General features: G+C 44.9%; 1 protein-coding gene and 1 non-coding gene across 2 annotated transcripts in view; both read left to right on the top strand.

Annotated features, from left to right (window-relative positions):
* Window positions 1-8,309: 8,309 nt before the first annotated feature.
* TRNAG-UCC (transfer RNA glycine (anticodon UCC)) lies at window positions 8,310-8,381 on the top strand. The gene has a single exon. It is a non-coding gene; the product is annotated as a tRNA-Gly (tRNA).
* A 212-nt stretch (window positions 8,382-8,593) lies between these two features.
* Window positions 8,594-25,376, top strand: part of LOC141165336 (kelch repeat and BTB domain-containing protein 8-like) — a 28,883-nt gene continuing 12,100 nt past the window's right edge. The window contains exons 1-4 of the mRNA XM_073650936.1: window positions 8,594-8,675; window positions 21,702-21,855; window positions 22,037-22,115; window positions 24,317-24,544. Of these exons, the coding sequence (XP_073507037.1) occupies window positions 21,792-21,855; window positions 22,037-22,115; window positions 24,317-24,544 (371 nt within the window). The 5' untranslated portion in view covers window positions 8,594-8,675; window positions 21,702-21,791. The remainder of the gene's footprint in view (window positions 8,676-21,701; window positions 21,856-22,036; window positions 22,116-24,316; window positions 24,545-25,376) is intronic.

Genomic DNA, 25,376 nt, shown 5'->3' with positions numbered 1-25,376 from the left:
ATCTTCTTTCTTTTTGTCCATGCTCAATGTGGTACACACAAGGACACAGGACAGAGGTTGAGTCAACTTTAAGCCATGTTAACTGGCTGCAAGTGTGATTTAGTTATTGCCAATACCTGTTAGGTGCCACAGGTAAGTTACAGGTGCTGTTAATTACACAAATTAGAGAAGCATCACATAATTTTTCAAACAGTGCCAATACTTTTGTCCACCCCCTTTTTTAGGTTTGGTGTGGAATTATATCCAATTTGGCTTTAGGACAATTCTTTTTACCAAAGAATTTGTGATTGCAATCATTTTCAGGAAGAAACTGAATATTATCTGACAGAATTGCAGGGGTGCCAATACTTTTGACCACCACTGTGTCTGTTGATTTTTCCCATCTCATTCAAGTCTATGGATAAAATCTGCAGATAAAATGCATATTTACTGGGAGAGAAACATGTTGCAGATTTCAAAGTCGCACCATAGGTCAGATTCTGCAACATAAAAAGCATACTGGGCATGACATTTCCCTAAATCTCATCCACACCAAATACTCACCATGGGAACTTAGCCTAATATGTATGGGACCCCATGACAGATGATTGCTGGGGGAGATAAGGATCTGGCATGTCCAATATCGAACAGCTGATTCTTTTGTTCTCTAAGAGATAGGCTGCCACCAAAGATGTCTGACAGCGGCGCTCTCATAGAGAACATACAGTGCTCCTGTGCATGGGAGACTTGGACGAGATAGCTGCCGGTTGAATGATTGGCTGAAGCATTGTTCAGTGGACAGTTTTCTAAAGTGTTGTTTGGCTGACATACTGTATATGGCCTCGCTCAGAAGGCTGTATTTTTAGTCTTTGTGTTGTCCATGGAGAATGGAAAGCTCACTGACCTAACAATGATCTATTGTCAAGTCTGATTGCTACAGGATCACAAACACCATCAGTACATAAATACATAACCAAGTTCAGTACAGCAATAAAATTGCAGTTTCAGGTCAGCCCCATATAGAGTTGTATCCAGGGCTGCCACTGGGAATTTTGGGGCCCCACAATGGCAAAATTTTTGTGCCCCCTTGAGACTCCGCCCAGGCTCCACCCCAGCTCCGCCTCCACCCCAGCTGCGCCTTCATCCCTCAAACTTTCCACAGTCCCACTGCCCACTCTTGGAATAACTCTACTTTCTGCACCACATCCTCACCAATCACACATTAACAGTTCCCATCTAACACCATATCACATACATAGCTAGCAGCTTTTGTTTTAGCCATAAGATTTTTTAAGCCGCCACCAGGACAAGGTAAACTCTTCTGGCCAGGCCCTACTATACTCTAAACTATTAAACATTTCTTATAATACCCAATACTCTTTTTAGGTATATTTTTATTTATTTTTATTTAAGGGAATGTGTCACATGCATTGTTTAAAATGACCAATAATATCACATACAAGGGACAAATACTGCCACACCATGAACAGACCACGTATTACCACCACATAGTGACTGAATAATACCACATACAAGGGACAAATACCGTCACACCATGGCCGGACCACATATTACCAACCCAACACATAGAGACCGAATAATACCACATACAAGGAACAAATACCATCACACCATGACCAGGCCACATATTACTACCACATAGTGACCAAATAATACCACATAAAAGGGACAAATACCGCGACACCATGACCAGGCCACATATTACCACCACATAGTGACCGAATAATACCACATACAAGGGACAAATACTGCCACACCATGACCAGACCACATATTAACCCCACATAGTGACCAAATACTACAATACTGATCATTAATAAAAAAAAACACAATACTAATAATACCCTAAGTGCCGTTATACACAGGAGCTCCGTACATAGTATACAGTGCATAGTGTCAGTGTACAAGTAACACACTGACTCACCGGTGACTTCACTAGCTGAAGTCCTTCATCTTCTCTTTTCTTGTTCATCCAGAGCAGATCACCATCACTTCTTCCAGCCAGGACTCATCTCTGCATAAAATGACACAGTTATTTAGAGCACCGTTTCTATAGCACATTACCCAATTTTTCCCCAAATTCTACACTACTTGAGATGAAAAAAAAAAAGCAACATAGGGTCACCCTGCACAGTAACAGGACCCCCTCCTCACTGAAAACAGTATCCTCAAAAATAAAATACATCACAGCAGTGATATCCTTTAATCAGCCCCTACAGTAATAATGTCCCACATCCTGCCCCAATGTCTCCATCCTGCCCCAATGTCTCCATCTTGCCCCCAATGTCTCTATTTGTCTCCATTCTGCCCATATTTGTCTCCATCCTGCCCCCATGTCTCCATTATGCCCCCATTGTCTCCATCCTGCCCACATGTCTCCATTCTGCCCCCAATGTTCTCACACTGTCCCTCAATCTGTACATTGTTCCCCCTATACAGTGTCCTCACACTGTCCCTCAATCTGTACACTGCTTCCTCCATATGGTGTCCTTACACTGTTCCTCTTTTTGTATACCACTTCACATACTGTACACTCACTGAACAAAGCTGTACCCCAACAGTCTACACTAAAAGTAAGGCTGCGGTCACACGGCCATCGATTCTCTCATGCAAGAGAATCACGCTGATTATGCAAATGACACTCGACTCAAGCTCTGAGAAAGTTTGATCCGAGTGTCATTCTATTGTGATCTGATTCCCTCGCATGAGAGAATCAGAGCACAGGTGAGGGTTAGACGGAGAAAGTAATTTCTCCATCTTCGCCTTTATTGGCGTCTGCATGAATCGGCTTCCCTCGGAAGACATCAGTGCATTCTGATGTTTCACACGTACCCATAGACTTGTGTGGGTGCACGTGATCCGAATATAGGATCCACTCACAACATGCTGCGATTATTTTCTCATGCCGATTCAGCATGAGAAAACAATCGCAGCTCTGTACTGCCCCATAATATAACATTGGGCAGAGTGCTAAAGCATCAGATAGCACTCGGTCGTGTTATACGCCAGTGTGAGTGTACAGTTACTTGTAACTTGATGTCCACTAAGGAGTGTGTTCCTTCTGCTGTTCCTTCCCCTTCTTTATGACACTATCACACACAGCTGCACCACCCCCATGTAACTCACATTTAGCTTCCAGCCCCGTGTACTCCACATACAGTCTGCATCCCCCTGTCATGCAAGGTGTGGGAAAGACTTAGTGCAACACAAAGGGAAGAGGGAAAGGGAGCCCAGACTCTAGGGAAAAGGGGCAAGTGGAAACCTCCTAGGTTGATCTAGTGTCACCCTGTCTTCCCTAACGTTCCTGTATTGGCTCTTCACCAATTGCCGCACGCGTGCCTCTCCCTGTCTTTGCCTGGTGTATGACTAAGGCTAGGGAAGGGAGGAGATGAGCACTAGTCGATCTCCACTAAACACTATAGACAACAGGGGTGGACAAACAGGGTGAAATCGTGTTGCTTGATGAACTCCAGACAAATGCGCACATGTCCTCAAGCTCCAGAGAGGACAAAGTACTGCTCTTGCTAAAGCTTTTCACAGGTAGTAATTAATATCGCCGGCATCTCCCTCTGAAACACAGCAGGTATTTATACACCCAGGCAGGGTGTTAATTAGCAGGAGGGAGGTAGCCACTGGGTCCTAGAGACAGCCTCTAAGAAGATGTTTGTAATGCCAAATGTAGAGATCTCCTGCAACCAACTGCAGGGCGACACACCGTGACAACCCCATGAACCTCACACACAGCTTTCACCCCCCAAGTACAACATACAACTTGCACCCCATGTACTTTACACATAGTTTGCACCACTAAGTACCCCATATACAGCCTGCACCCCAATGAACCCAACTTACAGTCTGCGCCCCCATGTACCCCGCACACAGCTTGCACTCAATGTACCCCATACAACTTTCACCCCCATGTATCCCACATATAATCTGCACAAAATGTACCCCACATACAACTTGCATTTCCATACACCCCACACTCAGCTTGCACCCCCATGTACCTCTCACATAGTTTGCACCCCCATGTACCCCACATACAGCCTACACCCCCATGTACCCCACATAAAGTCTGTGCCCCCATGTACCCCGCACATGGCTTGCACCCCCAAGTACCCCTACAGCTTGCACCCCCATGTACCCCACATGTAGTCTGCACAACATGTACCACACATACAACTTGCATTATCATATACCCCACGCACAGCTTGCACCCCATTTACCCAACACACAGCTTGCACACCCAAGTACACCACATACAGCTTGCACCCCCATGTACCTTACACGTAGTCTGCACCCCCATGTGCCCCATATATAGTCTGCACCCTATGTACCCCACACATCTTCTACCCCCATGTATCCCACATACAGCTTGCACCCCCATGTACTTTACACATACTCTGCACCCCCATGTACCCTATATGTAGGCTGCACCCTATGTACCCCACACATCTTCTACCCCCATGTACCCCACATACTGATTGCACTGCAGATATACCCCATACACCTTGCAACCGCATATACCCCACACACAGCACAGCTTGTATCCTAGCCTTTCCAGTGCACCAAATATTGTAGAGAACGACGTTGGAGACGAGAATCTACAATCCTTGAAATCTGGAACTCCAGATTACCATCAACCAATACTGAGGGTGGTGGAAGAGGTGAGGGCTCAAGAGGCTCCACATACTTTTTGAGTAAGGACCTGTGGAACACGTTGTGGACCTTAAGGGACTGAGGAAATTCAAGACAAAACGCTGCTGGGTTAATGATGGCGCTTATTTTATAGGGACCAATAAACCTAGGTCCCAGCTTCCAAGAAGGAACTTTCAATCTTATATTCCTGGTAGACAACCACACAAAGTCACTCACATTCAGGTCCGGACCTGGCAAGCGTTTTCTGTCAGCCATACGTTTATACCTGTCTCCCATGATCTTAAAATTATTCAGAACATCTTGCCATACCGAGGAGAGCGACGAAACAAACCGTTCCTCCTCAGGAACTCCTGAAGCTCCTCCCCCACTAAAGGTACCAAACTATGGGTAATAACCGTATGCACCGAAGAACAGTGACCTGCCAGTGGATTCTTGACAATGATTTTTAATGGCAAATTCTACCAGCGGTAAGTAGGATGCCCAATCCTCCTGATTTTCGGAGACAAAACACCTGAGGTAGGTCTCCAAATTCTGATTGACACGCTCAGTCTGACCATTCGACTGAGGGTGGAAGGCAGAGGAAAAGGACAGCTGCACCCCCAGTAAAGAACAGAATGCCTTCCAGAACTTGGGGAAAAAACTGGGTCCCCCGATCTGACACCACATCTGAGGGAACCCCGTGAAGCTTCACAATCTCATTTATAAACACCTGAGCAAGTGTCTTGGCATTTGGAAGTGCAGGCAATGCGACGAAGTGAACCATTTTACTGAACCTGACTACTACCACCAAAACCACCGTTGTGCCTGCAGAAACCGGTAGGTCAGTAATAAAATCCATGGACAAGTGTGTCCATGGCCTACTAGGGATAGGTAGCGGCAGAAGATTACCAGACGGACGGGTATGCGAAACCTTATAACGCGCGCAAATACTACAAGCAGCTACATGTTCAATCACATCCCGATGCAACCCCGGCCACCTGGATGCCCAGCAAGCACAGAGTTATGATGTTCCTTAATTACTTTGCGGCGCAGATTAGATGGTACAAATAACCTTCCTGAAGGGCAGGAAGTAGGGGCGTCCCCCTGAGCCTCCAGTTCAGGATACAGTGCCCAAATGACTACCGTGCAATGAATGCCGTGCACAGGGCCGTGTCTCCTAGCTGTGACGCGGCCGGGCCAGCACACAGGGAAGTTAACAGGTGCAGTGCTGGCCCGGCCGAAGAAGAAGCAGCGACCCCGCGCAGGTGCTGGGGGAGCGGTCCGCGGCCCCCCGCCTCTGCTGCCAGTATGTGCCTCATTGGCGCTGGCGCCGCACATATTATAATGAGGGCAATCTGGCCGTGGGCCCCCCAGAGCCCCGGGCGGTAGCCCAGATTGCCCTCATTATAATCCGCCTATGGTTCCTCCACCTTCCCCAGTACTGGTTCACCCCAAGACTGCTCCCCTGGCAGAGGTACACAACCCCGACAAGTAGGTCCCGGAGAAGGTGGTCTCACCCGTATATCCCGAAGGCGTCTATCAAGATGTATGGTCAAAGACATGGCAGCCTCTAAGGACTGAGGGGTTTCATATACTGCCAAGGCATCTTTCAGTAAGCCCCTCACAAAATTGACTTCTAAGGGCTGACTCATTCCATTTGGAATCCGTTGACCATCTACGGAATTCCGAACTGTACGTCTCCACTGACCGATTCCCCTGCTGAAGGCAACGTAGCCTAGACTCAGCCAAGGTGACTCAGTCAGGGTCACCATAGATAAGGGCTAGAGCCCCGAAAAACCCCTCCACAGACTGGAGACAAACCGAGTCCTGTGGTAAAGAAAACGCGCAGGATTGAGGATTGCCCTGCAGTAGAGAGATCACAATTCCAACCTGTTGCTCCTCATTTCCGGAGGAATAGGGACAAAGTTTAAAATACAATTTACAGGCCTCCTTGAATACAAAAAAAACTGTCCCTACCTCCAGAAAACCTGTCTGGGAGGGCAACCTTGAGTTCAGGCTTGGCAGGCCTACCTGCAGAGACCCCCATATTGGCAACCTGTAGCCGCTGATGCTACTGCTGTACCTAACCACGGAGTTCATTCACCTCCAGAGACAGCCTGTGGAGCCGCTCTGCAAACTCTACAACTGAACCCATACCAAGGGTGAAAGGGGAAAAAAGGTCCACGCCCAAAAACACACAGAGAAAAAAACCCCAAAGTGTCAGTTTTCTTTTTTTTTCTTTTCAAAACATGCTCGGCCGGCGATAATGTCACGCAAGGTGTGGGAAAGACTAATGCAACACAGAGGGAAGAGGGAAAGATAGCCCAGACACTAGGGAAAGGGGGGAGAGGAGACCTCCCAGTCTGGTCTAGTGTCACCCTGTCTCAACTACCGTCCCTATATTGGCTCTTCACCAATCGCCGCACGCGTGCCTCGCCCTGACTTTCCCTGGCGTAAGGCTAAGGCTAGGGAAGGAAGGAGATCTCCACTAAACTCTATAGACAACATGGGTAGACAAACAGGGGGGAATTGCTTACCTTTAGACGACTCAAAACAAATGCGTAAATGGCCTCAAGCTCCAAAGAGGAGCTAAGCCTCACAAATAGTAATGAATATCGCCGGCATCTCCCTCTCAGACACACCAGTTATTTATACACCCAGGCCAGGGAGATAATTAGCCAGAGGGAGGTAGTGGCTGGGTTCTAGAGATAGCGGCCTCTAGGAAGCTGTTTGTAATGCCAAACGTAGAGATCTCCTGCAACCAACTCCAGGGCAACTGTCTGTCACCTCTGACACACCCGTGACATCCATACAATTTAATTTACCGCCATGGTCTTCCATACAGTATAATGCACCCCCCATGGTCCTCCATACAATATAATGCACCCCCATGGTCCTCCATACAATATAATTCACCTTCCATGGTACTCCATACAATATAATGAACCCCCCATGGTCCGCCATACAAAATAATGCACCCCCCATGGTCCTCCATACAAAATAATGCACCCCTCATGGTCCTCCATGCAATGTAATGCACCGCCATGGTCCTCCATACAACATAATGCACTCCACATGGTCCTCCATAAAATATAATGTCCCCCCATGGTCCTCCATACAATATAATGCACCCCTCATGGTCCTCCACACAATATAATGCACCCCTCATGGTCCTCCACACAATATAATGCACCCCTCATGGTCCTCCATACAATATAATGCGGTACACCACTGGGGTCATAGCCCCTATTGGCCCCCAAACACTAACATCAGCCCAATCCACCGATATTGACAAGTTCGGTCAACTGTAAAATCAGCGGCGTGTGGTGCACTGTTACAGATTAGAGAGCCCTGACGTTCGTTCCTTTGTACACTATAAAATTTAGGGCGTTTAGGGAGTTAGCCCCGTAAAATGGGGCTTTGTGTTCAGCAAGCATCTGCCTTCCTAAACAGTTCCTAAAAAATTGCAAGTTTGCCTATAAGTTAGGTTGTCGCTATGTAATAGGCAGCGGCAGAAGATGAAAATGTGTGCAAAAAAAATTGTCACATAGCAGTGCACATTTCTCATATTCCTCCTATAAACAATTGTGGAGCTCTCTCAGTAATAAACCAATTACACCATCCTGACTGCGCAGGTTATCACACTGTGAGCAGCATTCTAACTCCAGCAGGCGTTGGTGGTATAGTGGTGAGCATAGCTGCCTTCCAAGCAGTTGACCCGGGTTCGATTCCCGGCCAACGCAGTAAATGTTTTTCTTCTCCTAAACTCGATGAAAAATATTTATTTAACACATTTTCACAGTAATTTATTTTTTTCCCTAGTTTTACTGAATTTAAAAATGTAACATCGTTCTCATGCTTCCTGCTAACCCTGATGAGCAGCATTCTGGCACAGGAGCAGCAGGGGAGGACTAATGAGGACTCAGTGATTTGCTCTGAGGTTTCCTGCTGTGCTGAGCTTTATGGGTGGAGTCCTTTAATTTGGCAGCAAGGTGACTTGTTAGCTGTAGGTTTCCACCATATAACTTAGAACCCATGTAAGTAACTTCTGCAAAGTTTCATATGTGATTGTAAAGTGATCCTTTATGTGAGAGGCAAATGCTTACACAGCAATTCCTACATCTATCTATGTCTGTGTATATAATATTTATAGTATAGACTAGAGATAGTTGGCTACTTTTTCCTCCAGAGATGTGTAGCTGCTACAATGTAAGTGAATGGGGTCACATTACCAGTCCTAGGTTACCGTAAATTGCAAAAATTCTGACGCCGTTGGGACTTGCGACCCTATTCACAACCCCATTATTACTTTGCGACCCAGCAACTACATATAGCAATCTATGGCCGCGTGACCTGTGTGATGGCCCACGTTGCCATGTAGCCTCAGGCCTAGTTCACACGTACCTGTGGCGTACGTCTTTTGCACAGATCCCACATGTAACTTATGGGGCTGCTCACATGTTTGTGAGTATGGACACACAGTCCTTTAAAAACACGAACATGTGACTGTAACAAAATAGACATGTCTCTGTGTATTATGCATGGGCAAAACACACAGAGACATGTTGGTTTTTTTTTCCGGTAGCACTGATGACAAGGGCCAGTACAAATCTATGGGTCCGTGGAAAACCGATACAGCACAGGGATGGGATCGGTGCACAGTCATGATTAACATTGCAAAATATAGGAGGAGCTTTGTACCTTACCATTTTTTGTGGACCATAAGACGCACCCTAAATTTTGGGGAGGAAAAAATATTTTTGAAATGGTGGTGTCTTATAGTCCCATTTTACAGTAGCTTATCACTAGGGTGCGGCGGTGGCGTGAAGTCACAGGATGCAGGGTCGCTGCGGCAGGAGTGGGACAATGCTGCGGGCCCCTGGCTGGGAGGAGGGGGTGTCCCGGCGGTGCGAGGCTATCAGAAAATGTCGGTGAGGCCTGCATCCGGGACACCCCCTCCTTCCAGCCCGGGGCCCTCAGCATCACCCCACTACTGCCGCAGCAACCCTGCCTCCTGTGACCCCGCGCCACCATCCTCCCATTAAACTACCTTTTGGATTATAACACATCCCCCATTTCCCTCCCAAATTTGGGGGGAAAAAAGTGCGTCTTATAATCTGAACAAAAAAACAGACCGAACACTGATGCACCACACTGATTTTTATTATTTTTTACACTTTTGACACCGGTATCCTTTTTTTTTTTTTTTTTTTTTTCACGTACATGTTCTAAACATGGATGTGTGAATGAGGCCTTATACATACTAGCCAAGTCACTGTTTTGGTACCTGCAGAATGATGTAGCCGCGTTTTTGGCTGCACTACAAGTCTAGGTTCACATGTTGTATACTTAGCACAAATTATACATGTGGAAAGTGAATGAGTTTTAACTTTTAGGCCTCATCCAAACGTCCAGTACGAGAAAAACGGACTGATGTGAGTTTGATCAGAGCTTGATCAGTTGGAGGGGGAAAGAAAAAAAGTTTTTCCAACTTCTCTTATGGTACAGTCCGAGAAAATTAGTCGTCCGAGTGCGGTCCGATCCTTTTTTTTTTTTTTTTTCCATGGATCCACAGACTTGTATTACTGTGTTTGATCCAACCCTTTGATCAAAAACGGACATATCTCTTCGATTTATCGCAGACCCACTCGGTCCACAAAAAATCTTGTGAATGGGCCCCATAGAAATCACAGGTACCAGTGCTATCCTTGAAAACCATGGATAGCACTTGTACAAGAATCTCGGATGTCTGAATGAGCCCTTATCCTATGTTTTTTTTTTTTTTTTTTTTGTCAATTTCTTTCTGACATGGAAACCGGGGGCCTCTCCATTTTGGTGCTGATTACACCCATTTCAATGGAGACCCTAAATTTACAGGTTAAATTGCTGGCCTGCCATTGGTATTTTTTGCTTGTCCTTTGAGCGTTTCTACAAATGTAAAGAATTAAGATGCAGACTTTAGCTTACAAATCTACACATAAACGCAATGTCTGAACATGGCTGAAAGTAACAGCCCATTTACACGGGGCAATGATTGCCCAAATGATCGCTTTATACAAATGCCAGTTCTGTGGCATTGACACATGTAAAAATGTCTGCCAGCGGATCTACAGAAGGGCAGAAGTTTGTTTGTCGGCTGATTGATTTTTCAGTTCGCATAAATAATGCATTGTCAGAGCCGACAATAATCCTTTGTCTAACTAGATATAGACAAAAAACAACAGTTTAAAAAAAAAAGTGTGTTTGGGAGGTTTTTAAGGGGTAACTTCCCGATCACTTGGAGTCCCACCACTGCCACCCCCACTGTTCCGGAGAACCGGTACTCTGCCCCATGTGAATGGAGCGCTCATGCGCACCCCTGTTCCATATTACTGGCACCGTTGAAAATAGCGGCGTTCTCAATTTTGCAAAACTGCCCAAGGAAACTCTCCTTCTTTGGAGGAGTTTTCATTTCCTGATGTGGGTTTCAAGATTTTTTTTTTTTGCAGATTTTTCCAGCCTTTTGATTGGACAGTGCCTAGTTTGGAGTGGTTTCCATTAAGAATACAAAAACCATGTGTGAATACCCTTAGGTTGTCCATCTAGAGATGTGATCAGTGTTTTAGGTATTCTTTTTTCTACTTCAGTTTTTTGAAAAACAATTGGCGCAAAAAGTGCGCATATCACTTTTGAAGCAGCCCCTGATAGAATCTGCTCTAAAGTACAGAAAACTTTCTCAATTCAGAAGGCGGCAAAAACGCTTCAATAAAACAAATTATTCCATAACGTTTCAAAAGCCCCTTTTAATACAAAAAAAAAACTAGTCCAAAAGTTCCCAAAGATGGGGCATTTCCTGAAGCCTTTTCCACTTGAAACCTCGTCGTTATTGACCGCCTCAATGAAAAACTCCATCTGCACATACAGTGCTGCTCACCATTATTGGCACCCCTTCATTTTTTTTTATAGACTGTACAATATCTTCAGAAATAAATGAAAATGTACCAAAGTTATATCCTCAGGATTTTTCAATTCGTGGTCCAAAGTAATACAACAATAAAACATTGTTTTTCAACTTCCATGTTGCAATTTCACAGAAGAAACAGAATAAACAGCATGTGCAGCAATAAAAGCACCCCTAATTAATAAATGATTGCCCTCCCTTTGGAATTGCTGACAGCCTCCAAACGTTTCTTGCAGCCATCTATAAGCTTATTGCTATTCTCAGCTGGTATTTTCTCCCACTCTTTCTTTGCAGTTTGTTCAAGCTCTTGAATGTTTGCAGGGTTGTTATTTCTAATGGCAGATTTCAAAACACCCCAAAAATTTTCAATGGGATTGAGGTCAGGACTCATTGCTGGTCATTTTAAAACAGCAATTTTTTTCTTTTTAAGCCATTCCTGTGTACTTTTGAATGTGTCGTTTGGGTCACTGTCTTGCTGGAGGACCCATGATCTTCAACTCAAACCAAGTTTTCTTACAATGGGTAGGACATTTTGCTCTAAAATCTCTTGATCATTCTCTGATTTCATGATTTCTCTGATACGGTCAAAGCCTCCAGTACCGGATGTAGCAATGCAACCCCACAGCATTATGGATCCTCTACCATGCTCAACTGTTGGTAAGATGTTCTTTTCCTTATAAGCTTCACTGCACAGTCTTGCAATGCAAAGCAACAGTTTTTGTTTACAAACAGCTCTGTTTTTGTTTCATATGTCCACAGAACATTTTCCCAGAAGGATTGTGATTTGTCAAGGTACTCGTTGGCAAAAATCAGTCATTCCTTTTTATGTATTTTTTTTCAGCAATGGTTTCTTCCTTGGCATTCACCCATAAAGCTCTGCTTGGTTTAATGTGCAGCGAATGCTACTTGTTGAAATCCTGACCCCAGACTGTTCCAGGTTGGCCTTCAGGTCTTTGGATGTTTGATGTGTTGTTTTTTTTTTTTTTCAACCATTCGCCCCAACCTTCGAAGATATCTTTTGTCAATTTTCCTCTTTCCCCTATGTCCAGGGAGGTTCTTAATGGTTCCATGATTGGCAAACTTCTTAATAACATTGCGCACTGTTGAAACTGGGATACCAATGTCTTTGGAGATGGCCTTATACCCTTTGGAAGTCTTGTGTTTGCTAATAATAGCAGTTCTGATGTCCTCTGACAGCTAATTTGTCTTCACCATTGTGACAAAGGAACAGGGCCTACCATGTGGCTTTTTAAAACACTGAAGTCATCATTCATTGGCTAATTCATGTCATATGGGCACCGACACGGCAAGCTTTAGTTTTTTCTATTTTTCCCTCCCATTGTTTTTTGTTTTAAATTAATGCTTATCATTTGCTCTTTTGTATTTTATACGAGTCTCTATACAAAAAAACTGTTTCACTTGATTCATTTTTTTCAGGAGATATTCCACATTATGTTCCACATCATCATTGTGTTTTCCGGGAGAGCTGACTCGGTTGGTCGTGGTGGACAGCTGAAGCTAAGCTCATATGTACCGTTGAGCTAAATATACAACGTTTAATGGCTATTAACTAACATAGGGTCACTATGATCTTACATACAGACCCCCTGGGAGCAGTTTACTTTCCTCAACATATGTCCATTCTGTATTGCTCCTTGAAGAAATACTGCCCTCTAAAGACCTAACCCAAGCCTCCAGTCTTGTAATTTCATTATGTCTACACTCTCTAAAGCTCCTTTTCTGGAAAGCAATTCTATGAACATCATTGGTACAATCACCCCCTCTTGGTCCAGGCCATTTTTTATTTTCCATTTTGTAAAGATGTTTCCTCAATTTTTATTTCATAATCTATCGTAATTTTGTATATAATGATTTGTAAGTGTGGGAAGATGCTTACTGTTCGCTGCATTCCCAGATTTCTATCGCCACTCCGGTCTCCTTCTGACCCACATGACCTGAAAACAGAGTAGCCTGGCTCACAAGGGTTTGTGCCCAAAGCGGAAGTCACTTTCTCATTGTAACGGTAGGTTCATGTTCACATCAGTGTTTAAAAGATCAGTCAGTTTCATCCAGAAAAGTGGGACGATTTTTTTTTTTTCTCACTTGTTATTCATGTGCTGTTCTTATGTAATCATGTTTGTTTGTTTTTTAGCTATTTAATCATGACCATTTACCATGTGTACCCGGCAAAAATAGTATGCTAGACTGTGGCTTCGTAAGGCATCCAAAAATATCTATCTGAGAGCAGTCCGTTTTTTTTTTTTCACGGACGCTCTGAATCGGACCGAAATACGGTTGTTGGAATGGACCCGTCACACTTAGCGACGCTACAACGATCCCGACAACGATGCGACCTGGCAGGGATCGTTGCTGCGTCGCTATGTGGTCGCTGGTGAGATGTCAAACAGTCAGATCTTCCCAACGATGCACCAACGATACGGCGACCCATAGCGACCTGTATAACGATGTCGGCGGTCGTTGGGACCCTGTCACATAGCAGCAACTCTGACGATTCAGACCTCGATGAGGGACGACTTCTCAGTTCTAAGTCGCCAACGAGGTCATTGGTAAGATGTCAAACACACTGATGCATGCTACCCAGCGGGACCTCAATGATCAAAAAATGGCCCAGGCCATTTTGACACGACCAGCGATCTCACAGCAGGGGCCTGGTTGCTGCTACGTGTCAAACGTAGCGAGATCACTGCTGAGGTCGCTGTTGCGTCACAAAACTTGTGACAGCAGCGATCTCGCTTAGTGTGACGGGGGCTTTAGTCTTGTTCTGAGGCTCACTTTGAAGGCAGTACCACTGCCTCACACAACAGTCCAGGTGGAAGCCAGCAAAGAAGACGATCGGTCACGTGGGACCGTAGTGACTCTGGAAACTGAAGAAGATGGCGATCCAGAAGTATTTTCAAACTTTTACACATCATTACATACATAATAAGGACAGTTTATGGAATGAAAAATTTGATCAGACTTTTCTTAATTTTTAGTTCCCCATCCCCCTAGGAGACTATAAATTGTATGTTCAATATTGCAGTATATACACCTGTTTGGGTGTCAAAGAAGCCCAATATTGTTACTCGTTACCTGGCACGCATGCATCAGCAATCAGACCATTTAAATGCCGATACCAGTGTTTGACAGTGGCATCTAAATGGTTAAACAGCAGCGATTGGTGCTAGCTGTGGTTGCTGCTCCTAAGAGGCAGGTGCTAGTGATATAACTACAGCAAGCCCCTGCCCTGAGTGTATGGAGCAGACTTTTGCCCTGTGCCCGCTCCGCTCCACGGGCTCCCCGACAGCGATGTACTTTTACGTCAAGGTGCGCCATTGGGTTAAGAAATTAATTTACGCCGAACTGAAATAACTTCATGATGGCTTATGGCCGAATTCACACCGACCAGTTGCGTCCCAAATTTTTGGGCCTATCATTGTCTCTTCCACAAAATGGGCACCGCCAGTTAATGCTTTGACGTGAACTGACCCATTCACTTGCATTGGTCCACGGAAAGTCTGTTGTGCAACAGGCCAAAATTCCTGTCATCTAAACTGGTGCTGAGTATATCCGGAAAGAAACCATACCTGTATCTGATCCATAGTCCTCCTAAGAGATGAGCGTTGCTAGAGATATATGACAGAAACCTATCGCCTCTCCTTATCACTATAACTGCGCTAGACTGAGCCGAACACAGACCAATATGACCATTTGTGAGAAAATTTATGTTGCCCATATCAACCAATCGTAGAGCAGCTTTCATTTTTCAAGAGCAGAATTAAGAATAAAAGCTGTGCTGTGATTGGTTGCTATAGGCAACAAAGACAACTTGTCTCTGACGTTTTTGCTAAATCTGTCCCAATTTGTTTATAGTGGGTTTCGGGAATATATTAGTCAGGCTGACCATTTGGCCAATATCCATCTCATGGCTTGGCCAACTTAAAGGGAACCTGTCATGTGAAAATAAATAAATAAATAAATAAATCACTATTATCCTACAGATATGGGGTTAATCTGTAGGCTCTGAACCTGCCTAGCACCGCACTTAGACCCTCGCTGCCGAGAGGAAATGAACTTTATTCTTCTCAAAAGCATTCCAGTTTCAGTCATAGGTGCGGTGCCGGGACCGCACAACTGGCACTGACTGACAGCCGGACCTAAAGATGAGCTGCTGTCAGTTAGTGCCAGTGGCGCAATTACAGCTGCAGCTCTATATACACAGAGCCGTGACTGAACCGCACCGTGCCGCCCCCATAAATGAAACCTGAATGCTGCCGGGAGGAATAAAGTTAATTTCCTCCAGACAGCAAGGCTCTAAGTGCAGGAGCCGGGCAGGGTCTGAACACTACTAACCTGCAAATTAACCCCATATCTGCAGTTCCAAGCTGTCTTTTCAAACTGTTTTAATGCGGCAATGAATCAGCGAAAGACATACCTTGTTGCAACTGTACAGCCAGGCTCTGATCCAGACTATTCCTAACATTGAACAATATTACTTAGTCATAAGATAGATGATAACTTTCTTATCTGTGGGAGTCTGCCCACTAGTACTCCACCAGTCCCGAAAATGGGTGTTTGTAAAGCCCTTTGGAATGAGGTGTTGACTTTGCATGTGACTATCTCAGGGGGATGGGGATGACTCGGTACCCGGGCCTTTAGCCTGGCCTTTAGGGATGTCGCGGTGGTCGGCTCCCGGGCCCATACCCTGGGCCTCTCTTTTAAAAGGGGTTGGAGTTTTTAGTTAAGTTTATAAAAGAAAGAGTTCGTGACTCCACCTGTGGCTTCTGGTGAGAATCACCAGCGCTGCGCAGTCCACTGAGGCCGGTGATAAGGCAGCTTGATGGTATAGCTCCCCACAGGTAGAGCTGGGCCTCAGGGCAGTGTAGGAACGGGGATGCAGGATATAGAGATTACGCCGGGCCAGAGCAAGAACAGGGACGGACACGATAGTCACTTCAGTACCTTTTACTGGTGGAATTTCAGGCACTCCCCGGAGCACTGTAGGGTGAAGGGTGTATGTCCGGATCCTCATCAATGAGCAGGTTTTGGGCCTCCTGGTTCTTGCTGCTGCGTAGTAAGTTTCTGACCTGCCTGGAGCTAGGCCTAACTTTGTCTCTGTCCTGCGCTGGCTGATCTTGTGGTAGGGCCTTCTCTTGGAGTGCACGCTCCCGACCTACGGGGCCTATGTGTCTCCTGACTGTGGTACGTATCAGCACTTTAGCGATCCTGGGACCTGTAGTTCTCCAGGGATTCTGGTTGATCTTACTGGGTCGTGGAGATCCCGGCAAGCTTCGGACCCGGTGTCCGGTAACTACTTCTTCTTCGGGGTGAGCTAATTAAGCTCCTCTGCCCCCTATGAACTAACTCTCTACTCCTTCGCCTTCGACCTACTCGGACCCTCAATAGGCTACTCACACTAACGGCAGCGTGCTGCGTTTCACTGATCTTATGGCGCCGGCACACCTAAAGCTCACCTCTCTGAGCTGCTACTAAGTCTAGAACGTGCTCCACTGCAGACTGACCTCTCTCAGGCTTTTGCACTGCAGGAACTCTCTCAACAGACTTCTGCTCTCTGTCGACTCCAGTCTAGACTAACTGCTGCCTGGCCCCACCTTCCCTTATATATCTCCCTAACGGGCTCCCTCTGGTGGTCTGAGGTGGAAGGTGGAGATGTGTGAATGGTTATGGGGGCCTCTTGTGGAGGAATCCTTCAATACACCCTTCTAGGATCTGTGATACCAAGCACAGCTGGGCTTCACACATGTGCCCACCACTCCATTCAGACATGATATCTAAAGGGACCCTGTCGGCACAGAATGATTGATCCAACCAAGGACAGGCACTCGTTGCACCCTGGGTGTGTCTAAACATCTGAGTGCACCTTCCCACCTACTTTATGAATTCCTGTTGTCTTTCTACAGTTTGACCACTAGTGGATGCTATTATTCACCTTAATAATTGTGCTGCACTTCCATTCCTTACCACTGGAGGTTGCTGTTGTGTTCTGCAATTGCCCTTTACTAAGATGACAAATTCTGAACCCGTGGGATCCATCTTGTTTCCTGTTTGCGCCTACTTAAAGCCTCATGGTTCTCTCACTCATTGATTGAGTATTGTGTCTAGCTGTTAGCCTAGTTCCGGCCTCCAGCTCCTGAACATTGTTACCCAGACTGTTCTCACCTATCTACCGATTGTTTCCTACAACTCCTTTTGCTAACTCCAAGAACTTCTACTACCGCTTGCTGTTCCTGCTCATGCTCCTTCGGCCACTGGTTTCCAGCAGTACCACGCCCGTATTGTAACACCTACTGTTTCAAAAATCATCACAGTCAAAGATAATGCCTTACCAACACCAGGTCAGATTACCAATGCACTACAGGATGCAGCAAGCCTCCATGATAATGGTGGGGGCAGCACATGTGCAAACACCAACTGTTTTCCATCTGTCTCCAGCCTTCTCTAGCTCTATGCAGAGCTGTCAATCAAAGAATGGAGAGTGCACTGAAATGTTTTGCCACAACATGGGTGCACCGAAGTGCCTGTACTTGATTTGTACAGACATTCTGTGCTGACAGTCTCTTTAACTACCTGTTTTCAGGGTCCATGGTGTCCCTCACCAATCAAAAAATTATCACTTATCCTGTGGATAGGTCATAACTTTCAAGGCATCTTCACACTAAATTTTGCAACATAGACTTTGGAGCAGATTCTGCTCCAAAATCCTCATGAAAATTCTCTTCAAATACACTTTAACCCCTTAACAACATTAGACGTACTAATACGCGTCTGTGCCCTGGGACTTAAGAGCCAGACCCGTATTAGTACGTCATGGCGATCGCGCGCGCACACAGGCTGTGTGGGCTCGATCGCCGCCGGGTGTCAGCTGATTGTCACAGCTGACACCCGGTACTATGTGCAGGGAGCGGTCACGCACCGCTCCCAGCACATTAACCCCCGCGATGCTGCAATCGAAGTCGATCGCAGCATTGCGGAGGCAAGGGGAGGTGATCGCAGATACTCACCTCCTCTTCCGGCTTCCAGCACTGTCTGCCGTGGCTTCCAGGATGTTGCCATGACGACCCGATGTCGTCATGACAACATCCGGGTCACCAGACAGCAGGAAGATTTTTTTGGACATGCGCAGTGCATCTCCAAACAATCTTCTCCCTGTCCAGCGCTGACAGCCTGCATGACACGGGGATGGTGCTGCATTCCTGTGCCATGCAGGCGATCAGAGAAAAAAAAGTGCAAGTCCCATAGTGGGACAAAGTAATAAAGTATATAAACTATCAGAAAGTGGGAAAAAAAAAAAAAAAAAAATCCACCAAAAATAAAAATATAATGTACCCATCAATAAATATTATTATAAAAGAAAACAAACAAAAAAAAACAATAAAAGTACACACATTTGGTATCGCTGCGTCCGGAACAACCTGACCTATAAAACTGTCCCACTAGTTAACCCCTTCAGTGAACACGGTAAAAAATGAAAATAAAAAAACGAAGCAAAAAACAATGCTTTATCACCATACTGCCAAACAAAAAATGGAATAACACACGATAAAAAAGACAAATATAAATAAAAATGGTACCGCTGAAAACGTCATCTCGTCCCGCAAAAAACAAGCCGTCAAATGACTGTCTGCCAAAATCTGAAAAAATTATAGCTCTCAAAATATGGCGATGCGAAAACTAGAGTTTACAAAAAATGCGTCTTTTAGTGTGTGACAGCTGTCAGTCATAAAAACCCGATATGATTCTGGTATCGCTATAGTCTCACCGACCCGAAGAATAAGGTCGTCTAATCACTTATACCGCATGAGGAACGGCGTAAAAAATAAACTCTCAGGTTAGGGTTGTGTTAGGGTTAGGGTTGGGGTTGTGCTAGGGGTGGGGTTGTGCTAGGGGTGCGATTGTGCTACGGTTGGGGTTAGGGTTGTGATGGGGTTGGGATTTTTTTCAAAAGTAAGAAAAAAAGATGACGATATGGCGACTAGTGTTGAGCGCAAGTGCTCGCTACTTGAGTTTGCATCGGGTGTTCTGGTATGCATTGAGTATCGTGGGTATTTGAGTGACATGCTCGAGTCTCCGCCCCATATGCTTCACGGCCCGAAAAACTTTGCGGGGATTGCCTGCCATGCACGAGCGATCCCCGCATGTTTTTTTTGGGGTGTCTAATAACCGTGAAACATCCGGGCGGGGACTCGAGCATGTCACTCGAGCACACGCAGTACATGGTGCATACCTGAGTACCCGATGCAAACTCAAGTAGCGAGCACTTGCGCTCAAGACTAATGACAACTTATTCAATATGATGACCTAATGTTATCAAATTCTGTGTCGTACCTCTGGGTTCAAAATGTTCACTATACACCTTAATAAAATCCTTGAGGGGTATAGTTTCCAAAATGGGGTCACTTGTGGGGGAGCTCCACTGTTTAGGCACATCAGGGGCTCTCCAAACGCGACATGGTGTCCGCTAACAAATTGAATGGAAAATCGGCTCAAATTGTTAGCTGACGCCATGCTGCATTTGGAGAGCCCCTGCGTGCCTAAACTTTGGAGCTCCCCCACAAGTGACCCCATTTTGGAAACTAGACCACCCAAGGCACCTATCTAGATGCATAATGAGCACTTGGAACCCCCAGGTGCTTCACAAATTGATTCATAAAAATGAAAAAGTGTTGTTTTTTTTTTTACTTTTTCATTTTTACGAATCAATTTGTGAAGCACCTGGGGGTTCCAAGTGCTCACTATGCATCTGGATAGGTGCCTTGGGGTGTCTAGTTTCCAAAATGGGGTCACTTGTGGGGGAGCTCCAATGTTTGGGCACACAGGGGCTCTCCAAACGCAACATGGCGTCCGCTAATTATTCAAGCAAATTTTACAATCAAAAAGTCAAATGGCGCTCCTTCCCTTCTGAGCCCTGCCGTGCGCCCAAGCAGTGTTTTTTCCCCACATATGGGGTATCTGCGTGCCCAGGGGAAATTTCACAACAAATTTTGGGGTCCATTTTTTCTTGTTACCCCTGTGAAAATAAAAAAAATTGGGTCTAAAGTAACATTTTTGTGAAAAAAGTTAAATGTTCATTTTTTTCTTCCACATTCCAAAAATTCCTGTGAAGCACCTGAAGGGTTAATAAAGTTCTTGAATGTGGTTTTGAGCACCTTGAGGGGTGCAGTTTTTAGAATGGTGTCACTTTTGGGTATTTTCTGTCATAAAGACCTCTCAAAGTAACTTCAAATGTGATGTGGTCCCTAAAAAAATGGCTTTGTAAGTTTTGTTGGAAAAATGAGAAATCGCTGGTCAACTTTTAACCCTTATAGCTCCCTAACAAAAAAAAAAATTTGGTTCCAAAATTGTGCTGATGTAAAGTAGACATGTGGGAAATGTTATTTATTAACTCTTTTGTGTGACATATCTCTCTAATTTAAGGGCATAAAAATTCAAAGTTTGAAAATTGCGAAATTTTCGCCAAATTTCCAATTTTTTTCACAAATAAATGCAAGTGATATCGAAGAAATTTTACCACAATCATGAAGTACAATATGTCACGAAAAAAACAATCTCAGAATCAGGGGGATCCGTTGAAGCGTTCCAGAGTAATTACCTCATAAAGTGACAGTGGTCAGAATTGTAAAAATTGGCCTGGTCATTAACGTGCAAACCACCCTCAGGGGTAAAGGGGTTAAATATGCTTTTTATTGGGTTTTAATGGGAGAACGTGCCTACAGTGCTATTTTTTTTATATATTTTTTTCCCATGTGATACTTTTTTTTTTTTTTATAACATGTCACTTTTTGAGGCATTTCAGCTTGAATTAAATCTCCAGATTTGACTTCTGAATGAATAGCAGCAGAAAAAAACACCACATAATCAAAAAAACATCCAAAAAAGTTCCATAGATGATGATGTCTGTAAAGCGCTGTGAAATTAATGGCGCTATATAAGTGAGTAAAACAAATACATAAAATAAGACGTGGCTTTTTATGCGGTTTTTGGTCTTAGATTTTTCAAACGGAAAATCAAGCAAAATAAAAAATTGTATGAACATCTCATTATGGGGAATAACCCCTTTTCAAGTTTTGTATATTTTTTTTTTTGTCTTTTTTTTTTTTTTTAGATACGGTTAGCTGTTCTTCTGGAAGTTAACCTTACGTTATCAATTTGAAGACATTATAATCTACAGACCACCCGCCAACCACCGAGTTACATGCAGCACATTGAGGAGGAGCACAAGGACAACCATGACACGCTGCAAAAAAGCATCATTGCAGGTAAGATGGCGCTCCTGTATGACCGAGAGCAGCTCTAAAAACTCAGTAGGCCAACACCTCTCATGACGAGATGATATTAAACAGTATTTTTTCCCTACGTGCTTCTTTTATGCCTTTTGTCACAATATATTAATACTGTTTTATGTGACTCTTATGTCTTTCATTTTTGTTTGTTTTTTAGGATTACGAGAGTTTTATCTGTCAGAAATCCTGTGTGATGCCACTATTGAGACGGCAGGTAAAAGGTTCCTTTGTCACAGGTAGGTATTGATTTAGGCTGAGTTCACACGATGCGTTTTTAATGCGTTTCCGCGGCGTTTTTGCAGTTGCGGAAACGCATTAAAAACGCATGGTAGAAGGGCAGCAATGTTCCCCAATTAAAATCCGCATGTGCTGTGCCCATGATGCGGATTTTTGCGCAGCGTAAACGCTGCTCTCAAAAATCCGCAGCATGTCAATTAATTTTGCGTAAATGCGGCGTTTTCACCGCCATTGACTTGCATTAGAACACGCCAATTCCGCAAGACTGCATTTGTACTTGCGCTATTGGCGCGTTCTAATGTGCAGATGGTACCCGGGTGTGGAGGAGAGGAGAGTCTCATCCACACCCAGGTACCATTAAAAAAGCTGTAAAAAAAGAATAAAGTAAAAAATAAATGTATACTTACCTTCTGTCGGCCCGCGCACCGCTCCTGCTTGGTTCCCGGCACTTTGCAGTGAGTTGTAGGACCTGCGCTGACGTCAGTCATGTGACGGGTCACGTGACACTGACGTCGGCAGGTCTTTCAATTCAAAGTTGCCGGCGAGGGAGAACGGATTGAGCAGGACAACGCGGGCCATCGGAGGGTAAAGTATACATGTATTTTTTATTTTTACCACTCTCTCGGGTCACACTATATAAATCCATGCCGGTTACATGGATTTATATAGTGTGACCTAGTTGTCAAGCACTTTCCAGGTGATGCTAAAATCGCCTGGAAAGCGCTTGTCAATCCACATGCGGAAACGCATGTGGAAACGCATGTGAATCCGCATGTATTCCGCATTAAAAACGCATGCACAATCTGCATGTTTTTTCTGCCAGGGAGATGCAGAAATTATGCAGAAATTTTCTGCTTCATTTCTGCATCGTGTGCACATACCCTAAAAGAGGTTGTCCACTACTTTAGCATTAATGACTTATCCTTAGGATAGGTCATCAAAGTCTGATTGGTTGGGGTTGGACTCCTTGAAGCCCCAACAATCAGCTTTAATCAGTGGCGGCGGCTGTCGGCCGGAAGTACTCATTTGCGAAGCTGGGCCTCTTCCGGTAGTGGCCGAGGCTTGTTACTGCACATCCACTTACTAATCAAATCAGTAGGAGGCGGATGTGAAATACCCTGTAGCGGCCACTATCAGAAGACCGCCAGCTCCGCAAGTCAGTACTTCTGGTTGGCTGCTGCTGACCGGGGTGCAGGGAGTGGGACCCCGACCAATCAGTCATTAATGCTAAAGTAGCTGACAACCTCTTTAAGGGGTCTGATTTTCTGTTTCAGAAACGGCGGACTCCTGTCGATAGATCATGTTGAGTTGTTGCACTTTCATACCATATAAGTCAATGGGGTTAACCTACAATACCAAGCACAGTCCATTAGCAGAACTGGTGCTGGTTCTGCAATTAGGACCATGTTCACATGTTCAGTATTTAATAAGTATTTTATATCAGTATTTGTAAGCCAAAATCAGGAGCTTAACAATCAGAGGAAAAGTATAACAGAAACATCTCACCACTTCTGTATTTCTCACCCACTCCTGGTTTTGGCTTACAAATACTGATGGAAAATACTGAACATGTGAACGTGGCCTAAAGCAAATTTTTATTTTCTAATAATGGACATGGACAACACCTATAATTTAACTATCTCACTACGCCACTCTCCTCCACACACACATCCACATAAAAACAATTGCAGTCTCATTTTGCATTGAGTTCACGTTAAAACATTTTTTTTATTTTTTACATGTTTTTGACAAATATTTGGGAGGATTAGATCTTGTTTTTTTTTTTTCTCGCTCTTAGTAAAGAATGTGATAGAACATGGCATGATTCATGTCAACCTCTATGGGCACTGAAAAGTTGAATGGTGCCATAGTATGGTCGTGTGTAGAGACCCCTTGGTTGGTTTCACACCTCCCACCTTCATGACGGGATTGTGCGCCGAACTCAGCAGCCTCAGATATGCTGGGCTGATTCAGGTCAGGAGACCTCCAGACGTCCCAGGCATTGTGGACCATGTTCAGACTGTGAATGTTGGACATGGGCAGTATACATATAGGATGGGTTGGGCTTTATGAAATCTCACCACACTGGAAAACAATGTACATTATTATTTTTTTTTTTTTTAGTATGACCTGTTGGTTGCAGACTTGATTCCTCTTCTTTTTTTTTTCTCCCTCCATGTACTGCTATTTCCCTCTGCAGAGTTGTCCTTTCATCACTTAGCCCCTACTTTCAAGTGCTGTTCACCTGTCCGATGAAGGAGTCGAAGAGCGGAGAGGTGTCTCTCATGGACATCCCTGCATCGGTCATGGAGGTCGTCTTGCGCTTCATATATACTGGTGAAGTTAATATCAGCATGGATAATGTGGAGGAGCTGTTCACAGTATCCAGTCGCCTCCAGATTGGCCTCCTGCAGGAATTGTGCACCAGGTAATGAGTTATCGGTCATAATTCACATGCAACTCTGTGTTTCCTGATTGTCAGGCCGCCTGAAGGTCTGTGCACACGGCGTCTTATAGATGCCAGTATACCAGCATCGCTTCTGAAGGGGAAGACATTTCAGGAAAATGCCGGCTTCATCTTTGGCGGCTTTTTTTGTTGTTGTCTCACTTTGCTTCCTGAATATATATGAAGCCACATGTACATCCTCTCGAAGTATGTTAGGTCACCACTGTGCCCCCTGAAAACAAATGAATATATAACAAGCCATCGTGTATAAGTATGTATGTGTGTATGTATGTATGTATTGTAATGCAGCGACTTGCGGCATTACGGTAATGGTCCAGGGTGTGTTCTGGGCCGACCATGTACCTCCCCCTCAGGTGACTGGTCACATGACTGTGACATAGCATAGCCTGGTGAGGCCTGTTGAAGCCTGAAAGGCGGAGGCTGGATCCTTAGCTGTGTAAGCGATCCCAGTAGCCTTGGAGGGCCAGAGGCTTGGAAGGCAAGAGCCTGAAAGGCGGAGGCTGGATGTTGGCTGTGTAAGCATACCAGTAGCCTTGGATGGTACGAGGGCTGGAGACCCCTATCTGGGAAGCCGTGAAGCCACAGTGGTGGCAGAATAAACCTGAAGCAGCTAAAACCCGCCAAAGGTAAAAACACTGCGTTATATGGACATTTATGTTGTTGCCTAGCTGAGGGCTGTAACTGGAGCCAAGTGGACGTGACTGTCGCTGGAAAGGCTCCCGAATGTTATGTGTGTAATATGCCAGGGAGCCACTAAGATGGACTGTGTGATAAGCAGTTATGAAGTGCAATA

Source organism: Phyllobates terribilis, unplaced genomic scaffold (assembly GCF_046119375.1).
Source record: "Phyllobates terribilis strain yellow unplaced genomic scaffold, ASM4611937v1 Scaffold_11__3_contigs__length_659146591, whole genome shotgun sequence".
In the NCBI taxonomy this organism is placed as follows: Eukaryota; Metazoa; Chordata; class Amphibia; order Anura; family Dendrobatidae; genus Phyllobates; species Phyllobates terribilis.
Note: the sequence above shows the minus strand (reverse complement) of the source record. Positions and strands in the feature narration are given on the sequence as shown.